Source organism: Ptiloglossa arizonensis, chromosome 9, assembly GCF_051014685.1.
Source record: "Ptiloglossa arizonensis isolate GNS036 chromosome 9, iyPtiAriz1_principal, whole genome shotgun sequence".
NCBI lineage: Eukaryota > Metazoa > Arthropoda > Insecta > Hymenoptera > Colletidae > Ptiloglossa > Ptiloglossa arizonensis.
The window spans coordinates 3,236,331-3,259,594 of NC_135056.1; the positions used below are offsets into that span (position 1 = coordinate 3,236,331).

At 31.3% G+C, this 23,264-nt stretch overlaps 4 protein-coding genes across 11 annotated transcripts in view; 2 read left to right on the forward strand and 2 right to left on the reverse strand.

The window, feature by feature from the left end:
• The window catches only part of LOC143151238 (uncharacterized), a 45,074-nt gene extending 29,818 nt beyond the window's left edge, over nucleotides 1-15,256 (forward strand). For all 7 annotated transcript variants that reach the window (XM_076320176.1, XM_076320180.1, XM_076320179.1 and 4 more), the window contains 5 exons: nucleotides 519-694; nucleotides 932-1,175; nucleotides 2,305-2,479; nucleotides 2,809-3,037; nucleotides 14,814-15,256. In XM_076320176.1, coding sequence (XP_076176291.1) covers nucleotides 519-694; nucleotides 932-1,175; nucleotides 2,305-2,479; nucleotides 2,809-3,037; nucleotides 14,814-15,090 — 1,101 coding nt within the window. In that variant the 3' untranslated portion in view covers nucleotides 15,091-15,256. The remainder of the gene's footprint in view (nucleotides 1-518; nucleotides 695-931; nucleotides 1,176-2,304; nucleotides 2,480-2,808; nucleotides 3,038-14,813) is intronic.
• A 1,582-nt stretch (nucleotides 15,257-16,838) lies between these two features.
• On the reverse strand, nucleotides 16,839-20,674 carry Hemk1 (HemK methyltransferase 1). 2 transcript variants are annotated; one of them, XM_076320677.1, is made up of 6 exons: nucleotides 20,583-20,674; nucleotides 18,417-18,576; nucleotides 18,009-18,097; nucleotides 17,724-17,937; nucleotides 17,336-17,589; nucleotides 16,839-17,181 (listed from the first exon to the last, which is right to left on the reverse strand). In XM_076320677.1, the coding sequence occupies exons 2-6, from the start codon at nucleotides 18,561-18,563 to the stop codon at nucleotides 16,938-16,940; spliced, it is 948 nt and encodes a 315-aa protein (XP_076176792.1). In that variant the 5' UTR covers nucleotides 18,564-18,576; nucleotides 20,583-20,674; the 3' UTR covers nucleotides 16,839-16,937. The 2 variants fall into 2 exon arrangements, with proteins under 2 accessions (XP_076176792.1, XP_076176791.1); XM_076320676.1 differs by lacking the exon at nucleotides 20,583-20,674 and having other exon boundaries at nucleotides 18,417-18,756.
• LOC143151638 (uncharacterized) lies at nucleotides 20,367-21,238 on the reverse strand. Its single transcript, XM_076320986.1, has 3 exons — nucleotides 21,016-21,238; nucleotides 20,535-20,670; nucleotides 20,367-20,444 (listed from the first exon to the last, which is right to left on the reverse strand). Exons 1-3 carry the CDS (start codon nucleotides 21,210-21,212, stop codon nucleotides 20,367-20,369), a joined length of 411 nt encoding a protein of 136 aa, XP_076177101.1. The 5' UTR covers nucleotides 21,213-21,238.
• The window catches only part of LOC143151497 (unconventional myosin-XVIIIa), a 209,444-nt gene continuing 207,183 nt past the window's right edge, over nucleotides 21,004-23,264 (forward strand). The window contains exon 1 of the mRNA XM_076320673.1: nucleotides 21,004-22,697. Coding sequence (XP_076176788.1) covers nucleotides 22,563-22,697 — 135 coding nt within the window. The 5' untranslated portion in view covers nucleotides 21,004-22,562. The remainder of the gene's footprint in view (nucleotides 22,698-23,264) is intronic.

Here is a 23,264-nt window from a genome sequence, read left to right on the forward strand (position 1 = left end):
CACAATCGCCAGATGCAAATTCGATCGAAAATGTTTGGGCTATTATAAAATTCAAGCTTAGGAGAAAGAAAATCTACACAATTGAGCAGTTGTTCCGACAAATTCGACTGGTGTGGAAATCTTTGTCCCAAAATTGTGCAATGAAACTGGTAGAAAGTATGCCTCGGAGATGTCAATTAATTATCGATAATGAGGACGATTGGACACCGTATTAATAATAAAGCGTCTTGGTCCATATCATGAAGAATATGTGTATTTTTTTTCAACTCAATATCCCAAATAGTTTTCGAGTTTTGCCGTACACGCTCTTGTTAGACTGTATGTTTTCGAAGTTACCGTTACTTGCCATGTAGGTTACTTGAAAATCGCTTACAATTTAAATAAATATTTTTCAGAACATCATCTTCGCTTATTTTAACCCTCAGCCGAGTCTCCACCAATCAAAATACGAAATTTATCCGTAAAAATCATGGGTAACGATTCCTTTTACACTCCACGTTTTTCATTTTTGTTCATAGACTGACAGCACTAGTGAGAAACAGAGTTCTGAAAGTGTGCCAGGGACTCCGGTTAAACCTGAAACTTCTGACAGCCTTGACGAAGAAATACGCCATGTCTCGGACGATAAAGATGAAGAACAGAACAAAAAGGCAGCAGAACCGAGTTCTTGGGAGTATCCTTCGAAGAAGAAAAGGTATAAGAGTAATATCAAAGTATACAAATATTTAATTGTCGAAATTTGATAATATTCTCTGTTCGATGTTTCTTTAAGATTGACTGTCAGGTTACAAATTTCATTTCTCCAGTTCTGAATAGTCTTTTAATCTTATACGAGACGAATCTTATTGTTTTCTACTATAAAGTATAATCTGCATTAAAGCAATATATTCGAGTACATCTGCTCGAGTTATTAGACAATTCTTAATTATAGATTGACACACGGAAGAGTGTCACGAACAAATGCTGTCGATGTGCCTAGAACTTCGGACTCAATGAACATGATTGTTGATAATTTGGAAATCCTTGAATCTTTGGAAACCAGTTACACAAAACGAGAAGAAGATGTAGAAGAAGCGACTGCATCGCCCCATTCTTACCTCTCTATGCCATCTTGTAAACAATTTCCCAAGTTGAAAAGCGTTGAACCTCTGTCTAGGGTTTTGGAACCGGTTACGGTATGTAGCAATTTCTTTTCTTAGTAAAAATAATTTTAATGAAAATCAGAGTGTAAATACATTTCATCGGAAAAACGAAAAGTATCAAAGTATCATCAATTTTACATGTTAAGTGATTCTACAAAATGAAATGGATTAGTGTGCAAAAAATATTGAAAAGTTAACTCGCTTTTAGCATATATAGCTACTATACGACCGATTCAAACTCTATGCGCTGTTAAAGAATGGAAGAGAAATCACGGTACTGCTTTTTCTAGCTATCACTATCAAACAAAATAGTTAAATATGCATTGGACATTTATTTATCCCTGCCTCAATGAGAAACTTATCAGTGTATTGCGTTTAGATTTGTACTAAGATTTTTTTAGACCTAAAATGGGCAGAAAATTGAGAAACGTTAAGAGAACTCACAATGATAAAAAGTTAACCCAGATCAGTTTTACACGCGATACCAGTACACTAAGTTGTTCGTTAAGTTTTGTCGTTCGATAAAACTTATCGAACAGTATATTAGGTTGCTCGATAAATTTTGTCGTTCGATAAAACTTATTGAACAGTACTACATTGAATAGTACTATCGAACGACAAAACTTATTGAACAATCTATTATATGATTGACTTTAAGTGCTCAAAATTATTTTCAATCCATAAAAGAAATAATACTGTAAACTTTAAATGTGATTCCCTTGATATAAGGTTTATCAAAATATAGCAAATGTATTCTACAACCTTATATTAAAATCTCAAAGTATTTGCATTCATTTTCTCTAACAAAAAATTCTTAAAAAACATCTTTTGTCTGCTTGCCAATGCGAGCACGATAAAATTTTGTATAGCTATTAAATCTGATACAATAATGCATCTTCTAATCGTCTTTTTTCAATATGTTTGTAAAAAAAAATTAAAACGATTCGTCAAGAATATTTCTTCTTAAAATCATTTTATGTCACAAAAGCTGGCATAAATCGCTAAATTTTAAGATTATTAATACATTTATTGATCCGTATATATTGACTCTGGTCTCATCCACTCTTAATTAGAAACATAGACCATTCCAACCCTTTAAATCGCTTTGTACAACATTTTACTTATCCTTATTTGTATGTTTAAGTAAATATATTTTTCACAGGTCAAACATTTAGATATAGACTCTCCAGAATTAGTGAGACGAAACAATGACATAAACGCGTATAGCGATGAAGTCGATAATAAGAATTTCACTCGAACTTCGAGTACTATCAAGGACCCTGGGGTTGTTGGCCCTATAGTTTGGAATCTTCGGAAACAGATACTGTCTACAGAAGGTATAATGTCTTGTCAAAATCTCTTTCATTTAAAAAGTGTAACAATAAAACAAATCAACATTACGATTTACGAATTTTTATTGTATAAAGAGAATCATTAACTGGTGGATAATAATTTATTATTCTAATATCATATGCTACCATATTTATTATCAGTATCTAGCAATTCTTGATGAAGAAATGATTGACTTCTTAAATCGATCGAAAGACATCTTCTTTGATAAAACTATTTGAATAGAACTTACAAATGCTATACCTGATAGTCTGCTAATATTGTTTATTTAACATAATTTCCCTTGAATCTTCTGAAAAAGATCTATTGTCATTAGATAATGGCACATCGGAAACTGATGAACTAACTTATGTGGCATCAGCTAGTCCGGTTGGTCGAGCAAGAAGAAGGCTTAATGAGCTTCTAGAAGACTCTTTCAGTCTCTTCGGAAGTAGAGATCAAAAATCGGAAGTACAAGCATGTACACCGCGACCAACTTCAGCTATGTGTGCGACGGATGTTCTCACAATTTTTCCCAAAACCAAGGGAAGAGCTCCCCATATCAGGTATACATTATTTAACCATATACTATATTACTCATACTTTATTACTTTATACTAAATTCGTTTGCAATATATAAAACAAATAAATAACACAAAAGTAATTGTAAATAGGATATAATAGGAATAAATAAAAAACGTGCATAAAAATTTACAAAAGTCTTTTGCTTCTAATAAAAATTTTAATATCTAATTTAAACAAATGACGAGGAGAAGTATGCAAACGAAATAGAAGAGTAATAATTTCTTAGTTACTATTTAAGGCATGTACCGTAATAATTTGCATGACTTTTAAGCAAATTTCGAAAACAGGGGAATCAAAATAAAATATGTAAATACGCTCTTCCAAGTGGCGTTCAACGATATTGAGTGTTCAACTTGATTATTGTAACAAAAAATGAATTTTCGTAGAAAAAATTTTGTGAAATCATTACATTATATTATATCACAAAGTAATTAATGTAGTAATAATGTATTACTGCATTTCACTGCTACGAGTGTGTAGGCTCTTGGTATACCGAGCAACTAAGTAATATCCGAATGCAAAAGTAATACGGTTACGATTCTTCGAAAAAGTAGTTTAATATACGGCTAACACCGTCACAATTACCCGAATCCATATCGGTTTTTATAAGATTATACGATTTTATCCCTTCACAGTAATTATTATCATTTCATAATTTACCTATCCAAAGCAATTTGCTATATAATGGAGGAATTCGAAATAATATTCTTCAAAACACCCCAGTATTGTTTTATTACATTTCGAATATTATTTTTCGTTGGTCAATTTAGTCGATCATATTTGGTAAATTTTTAAATTAAAAATAAAAATGTAACGTATCGTATTAAAATGAACTTTTCCTTCATTTCTTTATTGAATTTCACTTTCTTTATTTTTATGTATTCTATCACTCGTTGAAGTAAAATGATGTAACTTATTATTTATAATATCTAGATTTCGACCTGTGATTAGAATTATAAATTAGTCAAAAGGTCAAACTTGGATCGAATTTTAATTGCACAATATGAATTAATAAATTGACCATAGAAAAACAGTGTGCAGTATTCAATTTGAAAAACTGAAATAAACCTTCGATAAATGGTATACGGCAGGATCATCTAAAACTCAATACTTTAGGAAACGTTTCATTAGTTTTGAGTACTGTAACAAGTAATCAAACGTTTTTCCATTCTATTCTAAACATTTTCTTACACCGATACTTTTCATTGTACTGTTTAGTTTTTCAGAATGTAAATTTAAATAATTCATCTTGATTCATTTTTTAAGTCATCTACCGAAATATTTCATATTATTGCTTAAAATGTGTCTCATTCTAACGTTGCGTATTTTTCTGTAACGCCCCTATCGGCGAGGACTGGAGGTTGCAATGTCCGCAGGAAGAGCGGCTTTCCTTTGGACGGTTTTCGTGGAAGTACGTATGACAAACGGTAAAGAAATAAATTCCAAACTTTAAGATTTTTCCTCTTAATTTCGTTTATTAATAGTTATCTGTGAGTATTTATTTTTATAATGTCTATTCAAAGAATAATAAAGAGTGTTGCAAAGGTCTTAAAAACTAGAATTATGCGCGATAAATATATTGCTTATTGTAATCGGAATCTAGAATACTTTGTATCCTTAATGTTAAGCTAGATAAAAATTCTCTCACTATCGAAGAGCTAATTAAAGCCCAATACGCATAGTGTACTGTGAATCACTACTGATGCCAGACGAAGCATTGCCATAGTGATCAGATTGAGGATAATGAGAAATCCATTATCAGCAAATCGTGAAATTTCCCCCACCACTACCTATACTAATGTAGAAGCTGATTGTCCGTGAAGCTTCGGACAACTTCAAAAAATCGAAAAGCCAAAGTCCAATTTTTGGACAAACAATTTGACTGACGATTACCCTTTGCATTTGAAGACCAAATATTGCTCATAAATTTTCGTGTAACGAAGGAAAGTATTGTAACGATGAAAAATATCAAAAATTTTGTTCACGAAAAAACACATTTGAAGGTCACCTGACCACATTTCAAATATTAAAAGAAAAAGAATTTGTTTTTAAATGTTATTCACACCATTGTATCTAACCAGCTGAGTGAATTTCAATGAAACTTTAATGCCTGATTACCTCCTGTCATTTTTTCGTTAGGTACTCCAATGCATACGTAGTACCTGTACATTTTTTTTAGAGATGTTTTAAAGAAACCTTAGAAAAAATTAAATTTTGCATAAAAACATTAAATAAATTTGGTCTTCTCTATCTTCTCCAACAACGAATAAAATGAAATGAAATCTTATTCATTGCATACTTAAAGTATATTAATTACACACACCATAAATATTTGAAAATATTGTTGCGTTGAATAATCCCACCCTTAAAGAGGTAAATAGAAAATACGTATTTTGACACTGAAAGTGAAACTTAATACAGTGAGAATCCACTTTTGACCAGTAGTGTGCACACTCTAACAGCTTTCAATAGGAAATATTTGAGTTTCGTTAATTGTATCAATTTATAACGGAAAGAAAATATATATAACTTGAAAATATTTGGTAACTAGTGCTTAGAAATCACGGAAAGATGGTGGTCTCTTCTATTAGAAGAGAAATCATCAAGGGCTTTCCATTCCATGTGTTGAAATCTTGGGTTGCATATTATCAGATCTTTTGGACTAAGAGAACTATCGACTGTATCGAAGCGAGTTGGTGATTTTGTGTTTATGTAGAACTTTTTGTAAAAAAAATGATAACATTATTGTTCTTTCTTTTTTGTAACAACTGTCAGAGTAAGATCAACAACAAGCTAAATTATTTATTTCATTTACATCGTATAGAACACACAGTGATTCTTTCGCCAGTAAATTCCAAAGACGATAGTATTGCAACAGAGATGACTATATTTGTAAGAAAGAAGCATAATGGAACTATTGCCGCGATGATACTATTTAAACAACCGAAGATAACTCATGTTTGGTATTGTCCCTTCCAGCTCTATATTTAGCCTTAAATCAGACATACTGAATCATTTTCTAATATCTTGGAGCTGAAAGTTCAAAATGAATTAATGACTAGAATTTTAATATACTATTGCGTTGTTAGAGTGAAATGTCGATGGCCATAAAAATAATGTAATTAGAAATATAAAAACATAATGTAATTAGCAAATTTTTTCCACGGCCGGAAGAAGAAAATATCAAGCGACCGTTCTCAAAGGAATTTGTTTGAAGACGATTTCCAGCTCTTTTTTCGTTTCTAAGACGTTAAATTCACATTGAGCATCATGAATTCTTAATTTCAACTATGATTTTTTAATAATACCAGAAAATGATCCAGTACACCCGGTTTAAGGTTAAATATATCGCTGAAAGGGATACTTTAATTTTTAAAATCACGAACTTTAAACAGTCTTACAGGACAGGATGCAAAAGAAAAAGTTCTCGCACGTCGCAATTACGGCAAAATTTTGTTCGCACAAGTATAATACATGATTATTCATCATCTATGTAAAATTTCTTCGAGTCCTAACATTTTTTTCCTCAATCATTCGTATTTGGTTTTCTCTCTCTGCTTTTGAGACAATCGTGTACATTTATTAAGACTTTCTACCCAATTCTACTGATGCCTCTAAAATTAAACGCTTGCTGTTTTTTTACTACAGGGAACCACTTTTTTTTTACAATTTATCATGAGGACTCGTGAAGTACTATTGGCAAACGAGAAGATAAAACACTATCCACAAACTAAAGGACTCAAGGGGCAAGGGGAATCGGTTGCCTGCTTAACCTAACCCCTTTTATGTTTCATATTCTTGATTATTATTAGTTAAGTCGAACACATCTTCTGCTCATTACGTAATAAAAAAAGCGAACGAAACAAACTGCGACAGAGTGAGATACAACAGTATAAATGACATTGGCATAAACATAGACTCGAAATATTAACTATTGTTATGCTCTCGAGCTCAACGTATTTAGGATGCCCGATTAATGTATTTGGGAAAGTTTAAACAACTAGAGCTCACCGGATTTATTATCGATTTTTTGCTCCCTTTTTTATCACATATTTCGTCTGTACATTAATTTATACTGAGAGTTGTTGCTACAATTTTTACCAAAGTATATATTATTAAGTCTTTGAGGAAGAAAATGAAAATGAAACAGCTCCAATTCGCCCAACAATGTTCTCAAGAAAACTGCACTAAAGGTTTCGATCTGTTCTTTCGAACATTGCAAATTGCAAGGAATCTTTGTTTGTTTAAAGTCAAGAAAGAGAAGTGTATCTGCTTTTTTTCTTTAAATTTCTTTATAGGCATGTCACTTTGCATTGTGGACGATCTAAATAAGACAGATCTCTTATATTTAAAAGTGTAGAGTTACGTGCTATTCTAAATTGTATCGGCACCTAAAACCAATCACTTAAAACAATTTAATAGGTTGTTTAATAAGTTTTGTAGTTCGATGAAACTTATTCAGCAACCTAGTACTGTACTGTGTAATAAGATTTATCGAACGACAAAACTTATTGAACAACCTAGTATCAGTACCTAAAGCCAGTCATTTTAAATACTAATGATTTGAAAAACAGATCGACGCAGAAAATCATTTTTACTCGTATAAATAGGAGAAAGTGTACTGAAAATGTTCCATTTTGTAAAAATATGGGACTATTTGGAAATCAAAAGATACTCCTTGTAAAGAATTTTGAAAATTTTCTTTCTTGCATTAAACATTATATTTTTAATACATTATGAATAATAATTTTTAGTCGAATGCGTACGCATTTAACCCAAAAAATACTTCTCATTAAAGAAGAAAACAAAATATTGAACAAGTTGTCAGGGTATTTTTAAAAAGTAATGCTGTTTCTTCCAGTAAAAATATTATCTTTAAAACGTTCATCTTTAAATGCTCGTTGCAACTATAATTCTTATTAAATCTTATTAATTTCTTCATTCTTAAAATCAACAGACATTCAGGAACTAATACATATTAAGGATGTTTTATCGCGAAATTCTTTGATTCGGTCTACTTGTTGTTTAGACCTTAATATCTTAGCCACATATTTTTAATTTATGCAAAACACAAGAAACGATTTTAAGCCTCTTACACTCGAGTACTCTTTTAATAATGTTACGGGAACCAACACTCAACATTTTTCTGTGGAGTTTACTAAAAATAAGGTACATCCACGTCCCTGTTGTTATGTTATGATAATTTAAGACACAGAATTATGAAAAATTGATGAAATTTGGGTGCTAAAGAACTAAATAATGATGAACAATATCGGAAAAGGTATACAAAATTGTTTAGAATATAATGGAAAAACGTTTAAGTGCACGTTATAACATCTCAAAAAGAACGAAATATAAAATACCCCTAAAGCATTGAGTTTTAGATTACTTTACCTACCTTTTATCTGCAGATTGGTCGAAAGAATCGATTTATGCAAAAAATCGAATGGTTCCATCAAAGAAAAGGGCAATTGCACTCTAGCGCAAATAACTTGGAAAAATATCCTATTATAAAATAATATGAATCATTAAACTACAAACAATTTACGATTTTGTTCTGTATTTGCTTAGAACTAAGTTACATACTAGTTTTGGTATTGAAAACACCCGGTATATAGATATACTACCGGTTTTATGACAACAGATAAAATCTTTCAAAATATTCTATCTCGCTAACCTATATGTAACAATAATCATGAATTACTATGAAATAACAACATTCTATCGACATAAAAATAAGCATAAAAATAAAGAACAATGAATAAATTGGATTATTTAAACAAACGCTAAAAGCTACGCCCACTTGTTTGCGCGAATGTGTATGTGGGTTCATTCTTTTCTGAGAAATCATGAAATAAAGTATAAATGAGAGGAGAAAAATTTTTATAAAATTATTGTCAGTCTTCCCATCAAAAGGCAAAAGGATCATATCTCACATCCTGCCAGGAGCTTCTTCTGCTCGGGGGATTCGTAGCGGTTATTATAATAAACTGCATGCGAGCCTGCGAGCAGTTCAGCGGCAAAAGCCTCGACAGAACAGTCACTGTCTCATAGGGATGACCCATCTACCATGGGTCTTTTATAAGCGCCAGTAATGCTTAAAGCAAGCCAAAAGGCGACTAAGTCCCCCACCATACGGCCCCATATAAAACTACCGGATGTGTCATGCCCGTGCAACACCAAGGCACCGACTATCACCTCCAACCGCAGGACCAAGCAGCCGACATCCCCCTCGAAACACCAGTGACTGTCGAAGATCAGTTCCAAATATAGTATTGTTTCGTTAAAAGTAGTCATTCGTGTTTCATTACAAGTAGTCTCTTAATCCCCTCCACTGTTTTTGTAGTTGCCACGAGTGCAACAGACTGCGAATGAGCGAGAGGACACATAACAGTGGCAAATCATAAAGGTCGCTCGAGTCTTTGGTGGCTTTGATAACTAATTTTATATTGTGACGATCTTTAAATTTCGTTAACCAGCCCTACTGGCATTGAATGAAGATCATTTCCTATTTTCAATGCTTTTTCCTGTAATAATAAATCCGCGAGTGAATTTCTCATTGTCTCCTGTTCTAAAAACCATGTCTGAAGGCAATTTTCAAAATTCTAAAAACTACGTGTCCTTCTTTTTTTTAATTTTAATCTGCAGATACCTTAAGCTCTATAGCTTCTTAATTTACTTTCCTCGTGTTGATTGTCTCGAACTGTTTTTATACAGATTTGATACTGTTCTACTAAATTGGGAATAGCTCCTCGCACCGCGTTCAACTTGTTGAGAATTTTAATCTCCCTTTCGATCGTTGATGAGGTTCATTTCGGATCCATGATAATTTAACAATAATTTGACTATAATAATACACGCAATTACAATGGTAATTGTAATAGTACAATTTATTGAAATTTTTTTTCATTTAAATAACCTTAGGGTTAGGTTGCTCTATAAGTTTTGTCATTCGATAAGAAATGGAGCTATTAGGTTCGTCGTTATATTTTTCTAAATATGGTACTGCTGTTTAATGAACATGTGTGAAGTTTCATGTAGATCTGTCGACTCGTTCGTATATTTACAGTTGTTCAAAGTTGAAGTGTCATAGTATTTTTTTTCAATGGAAAAAATGACAAAACTTATCGAACAACCTAGTATACGAATATAAAGTTTGGAGACTGTAAACCTAAAATTCTGAAGTCAAGATCAATCCAATGCTCATGGTATATCATGTTATTGAATTCGTCTTAACACTATTTATAATAATATGAAGCAAAAAATATACAATGCCATTTAAAAAAATAAAACTGACCTTAATTTTTTAGAATAAAAAAATTTTCTTTATCATTTTTTATATTTAAATTTGTAGCCGACCAGAAACTGATTAACTTTTATCTGAAACATTTTTTCATCAGACTATTGAAAGTGCCTGAAAAATCGTAGCGACAATTGTATATCACACTGTATATAACTTCTTTTGAAATGAATGAAAATTTAGTTTTATTTATTATAATTATATAACCAATGCTTTCCTAGCATATTATAAAAGACTAGTAAAAATTGTTGTCCTATATTAGATATAACTATTGTATAATAGTAATATGTTGCTTCTACGCCAATGGGGCTCTGCTGTCGCGTGTTTCTCTTTATCTCTCGCTACCTCACTATCTTCTTCGTCACTCGGTCCACATGTGTCTGTAACTGCCGCGACGAATAGCGGACTAGAATTGAATGTGTGCATGAGAATAAGTGTACTCCTTCCACATTTCTCGCATTCCTTCCACGTGACTTTAAATCAGCGGTAAGGAATACAATCGAAGCCGCTAAAAACTAAAGTGAACCTTTTATGATTTGTCGGTGTCCCTTGCCGTCTTGCTAACTCATAGTCTGTCGCACTTATCATGGCAAAGAACAGAAGAACTGTAAAATAGAGGACAGTCTCGTTGGCAGTTATGTCCGTCCTCTAAGTGAACGACCTATAACGAGATAATACTGTATTTCATATGTTCCGTCGAGGTACATGGATCACCAACACTTCGGTCGAATAGAGTGCCAATTCTAAACCGATCTCTCTGATCCGTTTGACGACGCACAACGCACAATCCTCAACTCGTAGAACGGTCTACTCAAAGTTCTATAGCAGGGATCTGAGCACGGATCCCTCTATAGAGTTAAACCATACTCTATGGTCTTCGAGTCTCCGCCTAATTACCTGCCAGGGTACGGAACTAAAGCAATTGGCAATATCCTGTTACCACGCCGAGAGAGACCGAACTCAACGAATCGCATCGATTGTCAACCGTCCCTCCTGGAACCCAAACTGGCACTCGGCCAGGTTGGGGCCACCCCACAACCGGGGTGCTCGAGATATTCGACGATACGGGTTATCAGCACACTTTCGAAAAGTTTACTCGCATCGTTAAGAAGACAAATGGACCGATACGCGGACAGAGGGTCCTGGCTACCTTCCAGATGAAGAAGAATCGCCCGGCCAGAGGTTGTCTCCAAGGACACCCTGAGGCAAGATCCAAACTTGGCCGAGCACATTGTCTGGATTCGGAACAGCTCCTCCTCCTCGCCACGGGACCGCCCTTGTTCCACGCCCAATGCGGGTGATCAGGAATACGATACGATTTGGTGGCGACTGCCGAGCTAACTCCCCACTCCCACTCCCACTCCCACTCCCACTCCCACTCCCACTCCCACTCCCACTCCTACTCCCACTCCCACTCCCACTCCCACTCCACGACCTGAACGTGGGCCGTGCGGCAGTGGTTGAGGTTGGCCCAAAGTAAAAGTCAGGAGGCCATTATTTATTAATGACTGCCTTGCTTCCTTATCACGGGGATAACGATTTCAGAAACATACACCATCATGGGGAAGAGTTCCACTCCACTCAGTTCCGTGGAACCGCAATGGTAGCACGAACACTTCACGATCCAGCGCGGAGATACACTGCTGCCAGTCGTGATCCTTGCTGAGCCCTATCCCACTCATCTCAAGATTTGTTTACACATCCCTTTCAATCTTGGAAAGAGGATGAGGATGCGTAATAGGATGTGCATGTATTATGTTATAAAATAAGATGAATTTAAAAAGTGAAACACGTAGTATGACTGTACTATGAAAGTATGAATTTTAATTGAAAATAGTTCAAAATGTCATTTCAAGATTATAGTATGATACACTGTTCAATTCGTCTTGACATCAGCAACAATCCTACGATAATAGAAACATATGGTGCCATTTAAAAAAGTCAAGGTCACTTGATTTCTTTACATAAAAAGTAGTTTTTGAAATTTCAGAATATGAGAACATGTAGAGAATACTACACAAATTTTGCCCGAAATATTTTCTAATTGCACTACCGGAAATATCTACAAAATAGTGACAAAACTTAACGTGTACACCCTGTATATAAAAAATATTCGATTATTGTTTGTAAAATATGTGTAAATAAAACTTAATTTATATTAATTATAATTTAGTTCTAAATTATTACTTTGATTCAATTTAAGTTATTTATAAAGAACTCAAAATCAATTATAACCTTTTATTACTTTATATCAAAATGTTGTGTAAATAATTTGAATTTCTTATTCCATATTTATAATAAATCATTTATCGTGCTTGAAGAATAAATTTATTTAAATATTACACCTAATATATTTTCAATACGAGTTAATTTGATCCGAACTTATTACGCTTTAGTGTAATAATTATTTTAAAAGTGCACAAGGGTTAAACTACTGCGCAATTTTATATTTCTAAGAAAGAAAAAGATTTTGTACAAGATACTTGTATTATTGAAAGAATTAATAGTAATGGTTATAAGTTGCAGTTAAATTCGGATAAGCACAGTTATATAAATTGTATCGGTATAAATCGGAATAGTAACGAATAAGACAATGTTTGCAAACATTTTGTGCATTACGTTTTATAGATTCCGCATCTATATTAACTTCTAAATTTTCAACTTACTTATTTCATTATTTCTCGCAATTTCCAAATATTCCTCGATTAAACTTTTTTTAATTTGGTCATTTGATAAATAAGTCTCAATGATCTTTTTTTATTTATTTTATTTGTTTAAGGTCGTATTCCTACTATCACTGATTCGATAAGTTGCTTGTAATGAAAAAATTAATACAATTTAATATGCGTAATAATCACTAATATTTTGAAAATTATTTATAGCGAAAAGAACTAATTTGTATTTATTAAAAATAATATAAATCCGCTTATACTCATTTCTATCTAGATACAATTACAATTACAATCTAACCAAAAACAAATCATACTAAACTTAAAACAAGCCTAACTTTACATGTTCTTACATTACAAATCATAAAAGTTATACTGGTTTTAATACTAACATAACTTGTTTTTGTGTAAATTATAATTATATAGAGTTTATCTTAATAGAAATAAGCACACGCGAATTTATATTATTTTTAATAAATAAAAATTAGTTCTTTTCGCTATAAATAATTTTCAAAATATTAATGATTATTACGCATATTAAATTGTATTAATTTTTTCATTACGAGCAACGTATCAAATACCTAAGTGGTGGTCAGTAATACCTAAACCACAATCAAATTATTCTGTTTACGAATACTTGACACTTTATTGAGAGCCTACGCCGATGCACCTTACTACGAATTTGTTCTCGCTTGAACTTGAGATCGCCGCCGTTGGTTTTTGTCGCCATTTTCATCCAATGGCGATTGTCACTTGAAATAACAGGAGTGGCAACAGACTCCACTCACAGAGTGGGCGGAGCGTCGATCTAAACAACTTGTGCCTTCTTTTGGCGGTAATACAATAGGTACACGAACTAACTTTTTTTATTTCAAAAATTCGAATCTCTTCCATTGTCAAAAGTAATTCAACACATGTACACTTTCCGACAACTGTTTGAACTTATCCAGGGAAAAGATGGCGAGCATGACGAATTTGATTATTCCGTAGCAAAAGATAGTACCTTAAATCATCACCGATCCTCACCTACTATGTCGACGAATCAGCAACTTCGATTTTTCGCAAAAATCATGAAAATATTAAGCAAATCCACCTGGTTCATCTAAATAAAACGTGTCTCGTCTGTAAAAACTACCTATCACCACATTTTTCGCAATTCAATTCATTCAAATTCTAATCTGATTAATTGATTGCGACATAATAATGTAGGTTTTTTCTTTAATTTCATTCATAAAAAAAGTTATACCTTTACAATTCGCTTCGACAATTCTGCGAGCAGTTTGAAAAGAGTTAGGTACTTCTCTTAAAATCAACCGTCGTTCTTGATCTGTGGTTATTGTTTTTACACCTTCTTTTTGGTTCTTTACATAATTTTCACGATCTCTCAAGTAATTATTATTTACACAAGAATCATGATTAGTTTTACGAGCGATCTCGCGATTAGAATATTTAGACGTGAAACTCTTTTCGCGATGTCATTTATCATTTGTCATATTAACAAACCCGAAGATACATAAAAGAGAATATTTCAAGTATAAATCGAATATTGTTAAAATAAACCAAAATTAATTTAACATTAACAATGTTTACTTGTTTCAAAAATAATGTTTCGCATTGCGTTGATTTTAAAAAATATTATAAGGTATTTGATTGAATTGTTAAACAAAATTTATTTTTTGTCAAACCGGTCAACAACTTGACCAGTCCATCAGTGATTGCACAGATGAACTTATATAGCCTGGTTTATAATAATTGATTATAAAATTTGATCACTGTTTATGCTTTCAGCTCTGTGTCTTCACCAACAATGGAAATGGAGTCAACACTTAATATGACACAAAAACACTTTGAGGAAAGTGTTGCAGAAAATAAACATTCAGTACCCATTCAATCTCATAGCAGTTGGGGTACTAGACCATTAAGTGCTGGTCCATTTCATAGACCTAATCTACCAAATATAAATACAAGACGTATACTTTTAGAATGTCAACTTCCACCAGAAGATCCTGCAGTACCATTAATTGCTTCAATTAAAAAAGAACTTAAAAAATTTTCTCTGCGATAACTGGTATAAAGACATGCAAAAAACTAGAAATGATAATACATTATGAGAAAAGAAATATTATACAACAGTATTTGAAATCATATTTATAAGAATATGTAAATATCACAAAAATTTGTATGTGTATAATTTTAATTTTATATGAACAAATGTGCGGAAATCATTCGCTTTAAACATTCAATCATTCAGACAATGTTTTTTCCAAAATCCTAAACATTGAGAAAGTAAATTTGTCATGTAAGAAATATTTACCTACATTATGTATATGTATTTGCAGTATTTGCACCATTGTAATTATCACTTTATCAATTTATTACAGCATATGTTTAAAGACTTATAATCAAACAAAAATCAACAAAATGATATTAGTATTATATGGAAAAAATATTCCTTGTACTATAGCAGCAATGATAAATGCAAGATAGAGAATAACTGTTTATCAATATTGCCATACGTTTTTATTTGTACAAACAAGAATAGCTGAGCAGAACAATCAATAATTATATTAGATTTACATATTTTATGTCATTTATCAATTCATCAAGACATTATTATATCTTTCATTCGCATTGTACGTATCATAATTTAATATAAGAGAATTACTTATAAGGAATGCAATAAACTCATCTTTATTACTAAGAGCTAGTCTATTAAGCAAGAAGAATCATTTCATTTATTCACACATCATTCCATTCAAAATTAATACCATTTTACAACTGATTCCATTGACATAAGAATAATTTTATAATTAAGACATTAAAAATTCTTGAACAATTTATTAAACAGAAAATAAATTAGTTTAAATATTTTATACTGTATTTTTAAGAAATTTATTTCTACATATTCTCTGGTGTTATAAGTTTTATATGTTAAACAATATTTTCTGATTTACATCTGATAGAGTGAAATCCGAGGAGTAAATACATGTGTAGGTTGACTACTCTACACTTTTCTGACATCAGATTCAATCTCGGATAAAATTGATATCCAATATTGCTCTTATAATTCTATAGTAATGTGTTAATCACTCATCATGTTAAAGCTATATGTATTCTCTGATATTCAGCAGAATATTTCCTAAAGAAATACAACTTGTGACATAATGTGACATTTACAAACATATTGTGTACAAACATATACATTTCTAATAATTTTCTAGAAATATTAATGTAATTTTATTTTATAGATTATTTTACAGATTATTGTTAAAGGTTTATTTTACTTTATTTTAAACCTAAACGTCGTAATTATAAACAAAATTAAGAAACAAGAATGTAAGAATCAAAGAAAGAACACTTATTTCCTGCAATTATCATTTACTTTTGTCTGGATAAAAAAATCAGTATTTGATTTTTAAATTTGTTGTTATAAGTGATTAAATCTATTTTTCATTCTCTACAAAGATACATAAAACATACATATGTTTGTTGTTATTGTTGCATCAATTACATTATATCTGCCCCTTTCAAAAGCTTAATCTTAACTTGAGCAATTTCTTCATAATTCCATAAGCAATTGAGTTATTTAGATATTTCTATTTAAAATCATTCACTCTGAATAGTATCAATTGCTCAAAAGTGTTACAACAGATTTGATTTATGAATTATATTCACATAAAGAAATTCCACTTGTATATTATCAGTAATTCTTTTATATCCAGGTTCTTTAATTTTGCATAATTTATATTTGATTTGTGCAGAGATTATTAGTGTAAAGTAAGGAGTTTAAGGTTTTATAATGCTATATTTGTATTATTAATTTATTATTAAATAGTAATTGTAAGACTACAGTTGAATTTTCACACATTAATGACTCTTTCTTGTTTTTCTTTCTCTTTGTGTAAAATAGATTTATGACATTTTTAATATCTCAACAAATCGATCATTATTACAAAAGTCTTTGTATGTATGCTCGTATTGAAGTTTAAGAGTAGAATATTTTTTGGTAAAAAACTGTATATATTCAGGATGTGTAGAATCAACCTCTAAAAGTAAACGTCCACCAGGTTTTAAAATTGCGGAAGCATATTTTAATAAAGGCTTAATAACTTTTAAGCCATCATGTCCTCCATCGAGTGCTCTTAAATCTTCATAACTAAAAAGTGGAAGCATGAAATTCATAGCACATAAATAAATTTATCATATTAAAAATGAAAAACTATAAAGTGCTTAAATATTTTGTCCACATAAAATGACATACAACTGTAAATAAAAAGATGAGAAAAAAGCTGTATATAAGAAGTAGTTACATTTTAATTTCAGGAGATAATGTAAGTATTTGCTCGGTTGGCACATATGGAGGATTGCTAACTACAAAATCAAAAGGTTTTGAATTTAAATCGAAATTTGCAGGTCCATTTAATACTGTCAAAAATTCAATCCTTCCATCGTCTTTCAGAACTGCATGTACAACTGTGACCTGGTTTTTTAAACCTAGTCGATCTCGATTATCTTTAGTTAATTCGCATGCCTGTAGATTTGAATCAATTGCTATGCAATTTACCTAAAAAGAACCATTATTACCCCTCGCATAAATGTAAATTTATCACCAAAAACCAGTTTCAATATAAACAATAATATATGTATACAGATATGTGTATGCAAAATCAATAAGTAGTGAAATCTATCAGGAATCACATTTTTGTTACTATGAGCAATTGCAAGGGATATTGCTCCAGAACCGCAACCAAGTTCTAAAATCTCCTGTTTTTCTTTTTGCAAGTAGTTTAATCTTTTTAATACAAAATCAACTAGTATTTCAGTTTCTGGCCGTGGAATGAAAATAGGTGGTACTAATTTTAAAGTAATATCTCTGAAGTCCCATTCTCCTATTATGTACTGAACTGGCATTCTGTAAAAATCTGTTTTTTTATAAACAGGCATTAAATACATGCAAAATTTGTTATTTGTAAACATTTGTACCTAGATAACCGGCATTCGCATAATGATTCCAACTTATTACACTGATCTAATGTAAGTCGATTGTTTTGATTATTTACAAGATCTATTGTCTGAAAACAATTTTAAAAAAATATTCAAAAAGCAAATACTGTAAGTTTTACATTATTTGCCTACAATAATGTGTTTTCCTACATTTCATTTAAAATAAATTTATAATAGATTTTTTGTCTTATAATTGCATATTTATAATAATAAAGTAATTATTTGTTTTTTGGTCGCTTATTAAAAAAATTTAAATAATAGATGGCTACTTTAAGAAAGAAATAATTAAGGAGAAGCATAAAATCAAAATTTTAATAGTTATTAATTATTAATTTTGATGAACAACTAGCTTGTGTAAACATGTTTACTATTTTCTGATTGTAATACCTTGCTAGTATTTATGACGTGGGCAACGATGTGTTCAATCGATTCTACAGGTTCTGGAATACCTTCACTTCTAAATCGATGACTCCATTGTTCAATAATTTCACCGACGGTAGGATATTGCTTGCCTACCGTGCACAGACATCGCATTAATATACTTTTCCTACAATGTAAACGTACTTTAACATTTATAATGCCGACAAAAATATGGGCACTTGAAAGACTTCGAAACAACATTGTGATAACATTCATAAATGATAAATTATTATTAATATTTAAATTAATTCATAATTAAACACTATTGTATACAGCAACACAATACAATTGGAAAGTAATTTTTTGTTAAAACCATTGAAATTATTTCTCTACTTTATAAATTCTGTTAAGTGCTGCCAGCTATTGGAAGTCAGGTTTAATTACATTTCACATTCATTCTCATGAGATGTCGATAGAACAGAGAATAAATAATAAAAAAGAGAGTTGGATATTTTGCAAGGCAAATCAATAATGATATCAATATAACTGTATTATATTTTTTATCAATACCCAATAGTTAAATTAATTGGAGCCTTGTAGCACTCAATAAGTGCTAGATATTGCGTTTCTACGGTAGTGGGTGAAGTAGTAACTCTCAAATGAAATCTTACTTGTGGATACAAGTTTGCAAATCACGCAAAATAATAAAATTTTTATGAAAAAATATTTAAAGACATTATATATTTAAGTGAAAAATTAATATGATCGTTAATATATACATTTTGGAAGAAATAAACGTTGAAGATGATGATCATACACTATAAAGTTTAGGAAAGACCATTTTGAATTATGGGATGACAGATTTTTGAAAGAAGAACAAAATAGTCGTAACTATACGACCAAAGATCTTAGGAAAACTAAGAGTGATTTATGTTATATTATGATTTATGTTAGTTATGATTATATTATCGTTACTGCAGCAATTAGCATTGTATTTTTTGTATACTGCTGGTAGTACTTTACATTCAGATTCTTTCATGTATGCATAACAACAGTATCTAAAATCAATTTAAAAGTAGCAATTGCACTTGTACTAACATAATTACAATATATTAAGATGCTTTAAACTAAAGGAAAAATATAAAAAGTATAAGTCAAATTTTATAAAATATATAAATTTTCAAATGTTTAGGTAAATAAAGATGTAACAGAAAAAAATGATTAAGGGCTGTGAGAAAGTGTATATATATTTTTGTATTGCTTTGTAATGTGTTTGTTATTTATTACCTAGAACTTTATTCAATGTGGTCATTATATTCTGTACGACGTATTATAGTTTTTATTAACTATACAAAATTTTAGTTGGTAAGAATGCACAAGTCTTTTGAAACCTAAAAGTATATTGTTATCTTAGTTACGCAAGTTGTACAAAATTTGAATTAAGAAAATGTTTATAAGTATTGCTGGTAGGTAATAGTGCATATTCTTAAAAAAATGATTTAGTAACACCAATATTGAAATCCATTGCACCAGCTGATGAATCTTATAATTGTACACAATGTTTTCCTATTTTAAGTACAAGAATGAAAATATGGATAGAAACTGTTCAAATTATCATTGTTGCTACAACAATTTTATATGATATAGCAGCAGATGAAAAAGATTGAAAACCTTCAGTAGAAATACAGATATTAGATGATGAAGAAATAGCGATTAAGTATACATAAGAAATAACTAATGTTATACAAATTAAAATTTGTAAAAGTTACACAATTGTTGAGTATTCTTCAAGGTATATGATATTGATACTTAATAAAAAAGTATAAATTTTTCACATGATATAAATTGTAATAATTGTAACTACTTTATTTTGTAAAGTAATATGACATTATTATATACATATGTACATTAGGTTAAATGAAAAAGAGAAATAAAATGTCAGTATTAATATTAAAAGTTATCGTTTTTAGTTACTTTCTATAGTTTATATTTATTTAGTTCCAGGTCTGCATTTAGATTTTCTGTGGTTAAATTATAAATTATTCTTTTAGATTCCTTTTTTACAATAAGTAATTGATTTTATAATTCCAAATACTCTTCTTTTAATTATAATATTTTTTCGTTCAAATATTTTAAAGTGCTCACAATGAAGTTGTGCGAAGCTTTACTTTTTTGCGACGTTGCCACGTTAACCTTTCCAATAGTTATCCCTCGGATAAAATAGTTTAAAGAAACACGCGCTACTGCTATGTGCAGTAGTATTAAATTGGAAGTGAAAACTCTGAAAATTAATTGATATATTATAAAATATTATATAATGGTCACTTAAGGATAACAATTGTTCAAATCACGAAAGAGAAAAAAATATGAAATATATATTTCTCATTAACGATATAGATACGATTAATATGCTAGTAATGTATTATTACTCCTTAATATAGAACTTTAGAATCGATAATGTTAAATATTTTTGATTTTTAAAAATTGAAAAGTTGTTAGCTTATATTCAGTTGATAACATATGATCGATTAGTGCCGCATGCGCAGCAGCGTATAGCAAAAAGGAGGGTGCGGACCTTGCAAACCATGATTCGGTTTACGACGCCAGCAGTCGCCACCGGTCTTACTTGCAACTTGCGACGAGTCTGCCATGACAGGTATCGGTGCCACACGAGTACGACGTTGAGTTTTCATCTATTATTGATTGTGTCTTTCTAGTAAGAGAAACGATTCCATGGTTTAACCTGCTATACGTCCTCAAAGACTTGTGTATGACTGTTTTGCAAATAAATGATGGCATTTCTATTCTAAGATAGTGTACCATCGTATACAAATCGCATGCGTCCTAAGCACGCGTCTTCGTTCTGGTGAATGGCGGTATGGTGACGGTTCGTGACGTGTATTTCGTGTTGCGCTGTCTGTCAGTTTCGTCGTGCATCGAAAATTTCATTGTTTCTCCATCCGCGTAATATCATCGACTGTGTGTACAATTTATTTAATACTGATATAAAGAACGAACTACGTACGCTGTTACGACGTGTAAGAATCATTCCTGAGATTTTACATTTGTTTACAAGCAGAACTCGATTACTCGAAATTGCGAGTATAAGGTGTAGTGAAAAGTGACATGTAGACCCTCCGTGCTCTTTCACTCCTGCTCTTCCTCTGCTTTCCTATTTCATTTTTTTTCCGCATTCTTCTAGGCGTGTGTATTTTATCTTTTTTTCTATCTTCTATTAGCATATTGACTTAGCGACATGAGACAAAAGTTTTACCAAGGCAAGAATTTATAGTCACGCGTGATTGTTTCGATTCTGTTCATACACAAAATAATTTTTTTTGTTGAAATAAAGTGCAAAAAATCGGTACGATTGATCTAGAGACAGACCAGACTATTGTATTAATAAAATGAAAATTGTTACGATTGATCTAGAGATAGGCCAGAGAATTGTATTTTATTAAAACGTTTTATCTTCAGAACACATTTTTGGTCCTTTTATAATAATCTTATTATACTCTTCTTTTTGTAAACATAAAGGTAATAAGCAAGTTATAGTAGAAGAATTTAGCAAAAATTCATTTCCTCATATCTCACCGGGATTAAATGCTGAAAACAGTCATGAAAAAAATTCTCTCCAGTAGGTTCACGCCCTTTTACGCGTCATATCTTGCCGTATCGGTAATGAGTAACAAAAAATTTAACAACGTATTCGATGTTTGATATGTATCCAATGTATACTAAAAAATAGTGAAAACTCTATAAATAATGTACTATTTCTCATCGTACTTAACTGGCATCGATCGAATAGGAAATATCTAAATATGCTCATGTTTGCATCGTAAAATAACGGAATATCGAGAGCGACGTATCGTTGTTTACTTTAAATTCGTTCATGACAGGGAATTTTCTGTTATCGATTTGTAGTCATTTAGCGGGAACACAATTTGCAAAAGCGTGCTCATTCCTCTTCCCATCTTCTCTGCTAAAATAACATTAGGTAGGAATGATTTTGTCAGTTGTTTAGTGTTGTCACGGGATGCAATGATATCTACATAATCGGTTTAATGAATAGTGTCGTGTTATAAGTTTGTACGCGTGAGCAATCAAGTGAAGAGATACCCTGTGTTATCTCTTTCTCACATTCGACTCAAGATTTCTACCGTGAATGAGAAGATGTTTAACTTTATGAAGAAGGCTACGGAGAAAGACGACAAGGAGAAGAGGAAGCGCGAGAAGAAGGAACGAAAAGATGTCAAGAAACGAGATCGCAGTAGTATGTCTGCTGAAGAATTACTGCGTTTGGACGAAGTATGTATTTTTTTCTTTTCTTTTATTCTGTTAGTTTTTAACGTCAGCGTTAATTAATGAGTTTATTAGGTTCGTTACATTATTGTCATTTTTAGTAAATGCCGCTTATGGTATTCTGCAAATCATATTTTATTCGTAAAACAATATTTTACGTCTAGTACACTGCCCTGAGTTTTGCTACAATACTGTTCATTTTTTCTTTTTAATTACCTTTCTTCCATCTATCAATAAAATTCTTCTGAATAATTTTTAAGTGTAATTATTGATTAAGTATTGAACTTTGAATGCATATTCGGTTGAAAACAATATTTACCAAATACCTCGGGTATCTCGCGTGAAGTGAAATATGAAACCCTCGTTTCTGCTACTGAACACAGTAGAATGTAGATGATACCGGTTGACACAAAGGAATATAGATACAGTGGATGGGAAAATGTAGTAGAGAACTTGTAAAAGCAGCGTGGCGAGGATGACACTAAATCACTGACAATTTTATGATCGATGTTTCGTCTTTATCAATATCCACATACATCCACTTGTATGTATTTTTGATAATGTGAAAATAAT

Excerpts from the sequence above, each read along its gene's own strand:
- Hemk1 (XM_076320676.1), bottom strand. The coding sequence starts at position 18,665 with ATGAATGTTATCACAATGTTGTTTCGAAGTCTTTCAAGTGCCCATATT. Across the intron at positions 17,938-18,008 it reads TGCGAATGCCGGTTATCTAG|AATGCCAGTTCAGTACATAA; the intron begins GTACAAATGTTT and ends AGATTTTTACAG. Across the intron at positions 17,182-17,335 it reads TTATCTCCTGAAATTAAAAT|TTATGAAGATTTAAGAGCAC; the intron begins GTAACTACTTCT and ends TCCACTTTTTAG.
- LOC143151638 (XM_076320986.1), bottom strand. The coding sequence starts at position 21,212 with ATGGTACACTATCTTAGAATAGAAATGCCATCATTTATTTGCAAAACA. Across the intron at positions 20,671-21,015 it reads AGACTCGTCGCAAGTTGCAA|AGTTTTCACTTCCAATTTAA; the intron begins GTAAGACCGGTG and ends ATTAATTTTCAG. Across the intron at positions 20,445-20,534 it reads AAGCTTCGCACAACTTCATT|GAATCTAAAAGAATAATTTA; the intron begins GTGAGCACTTTA and ends ATTGTAAAAAAG.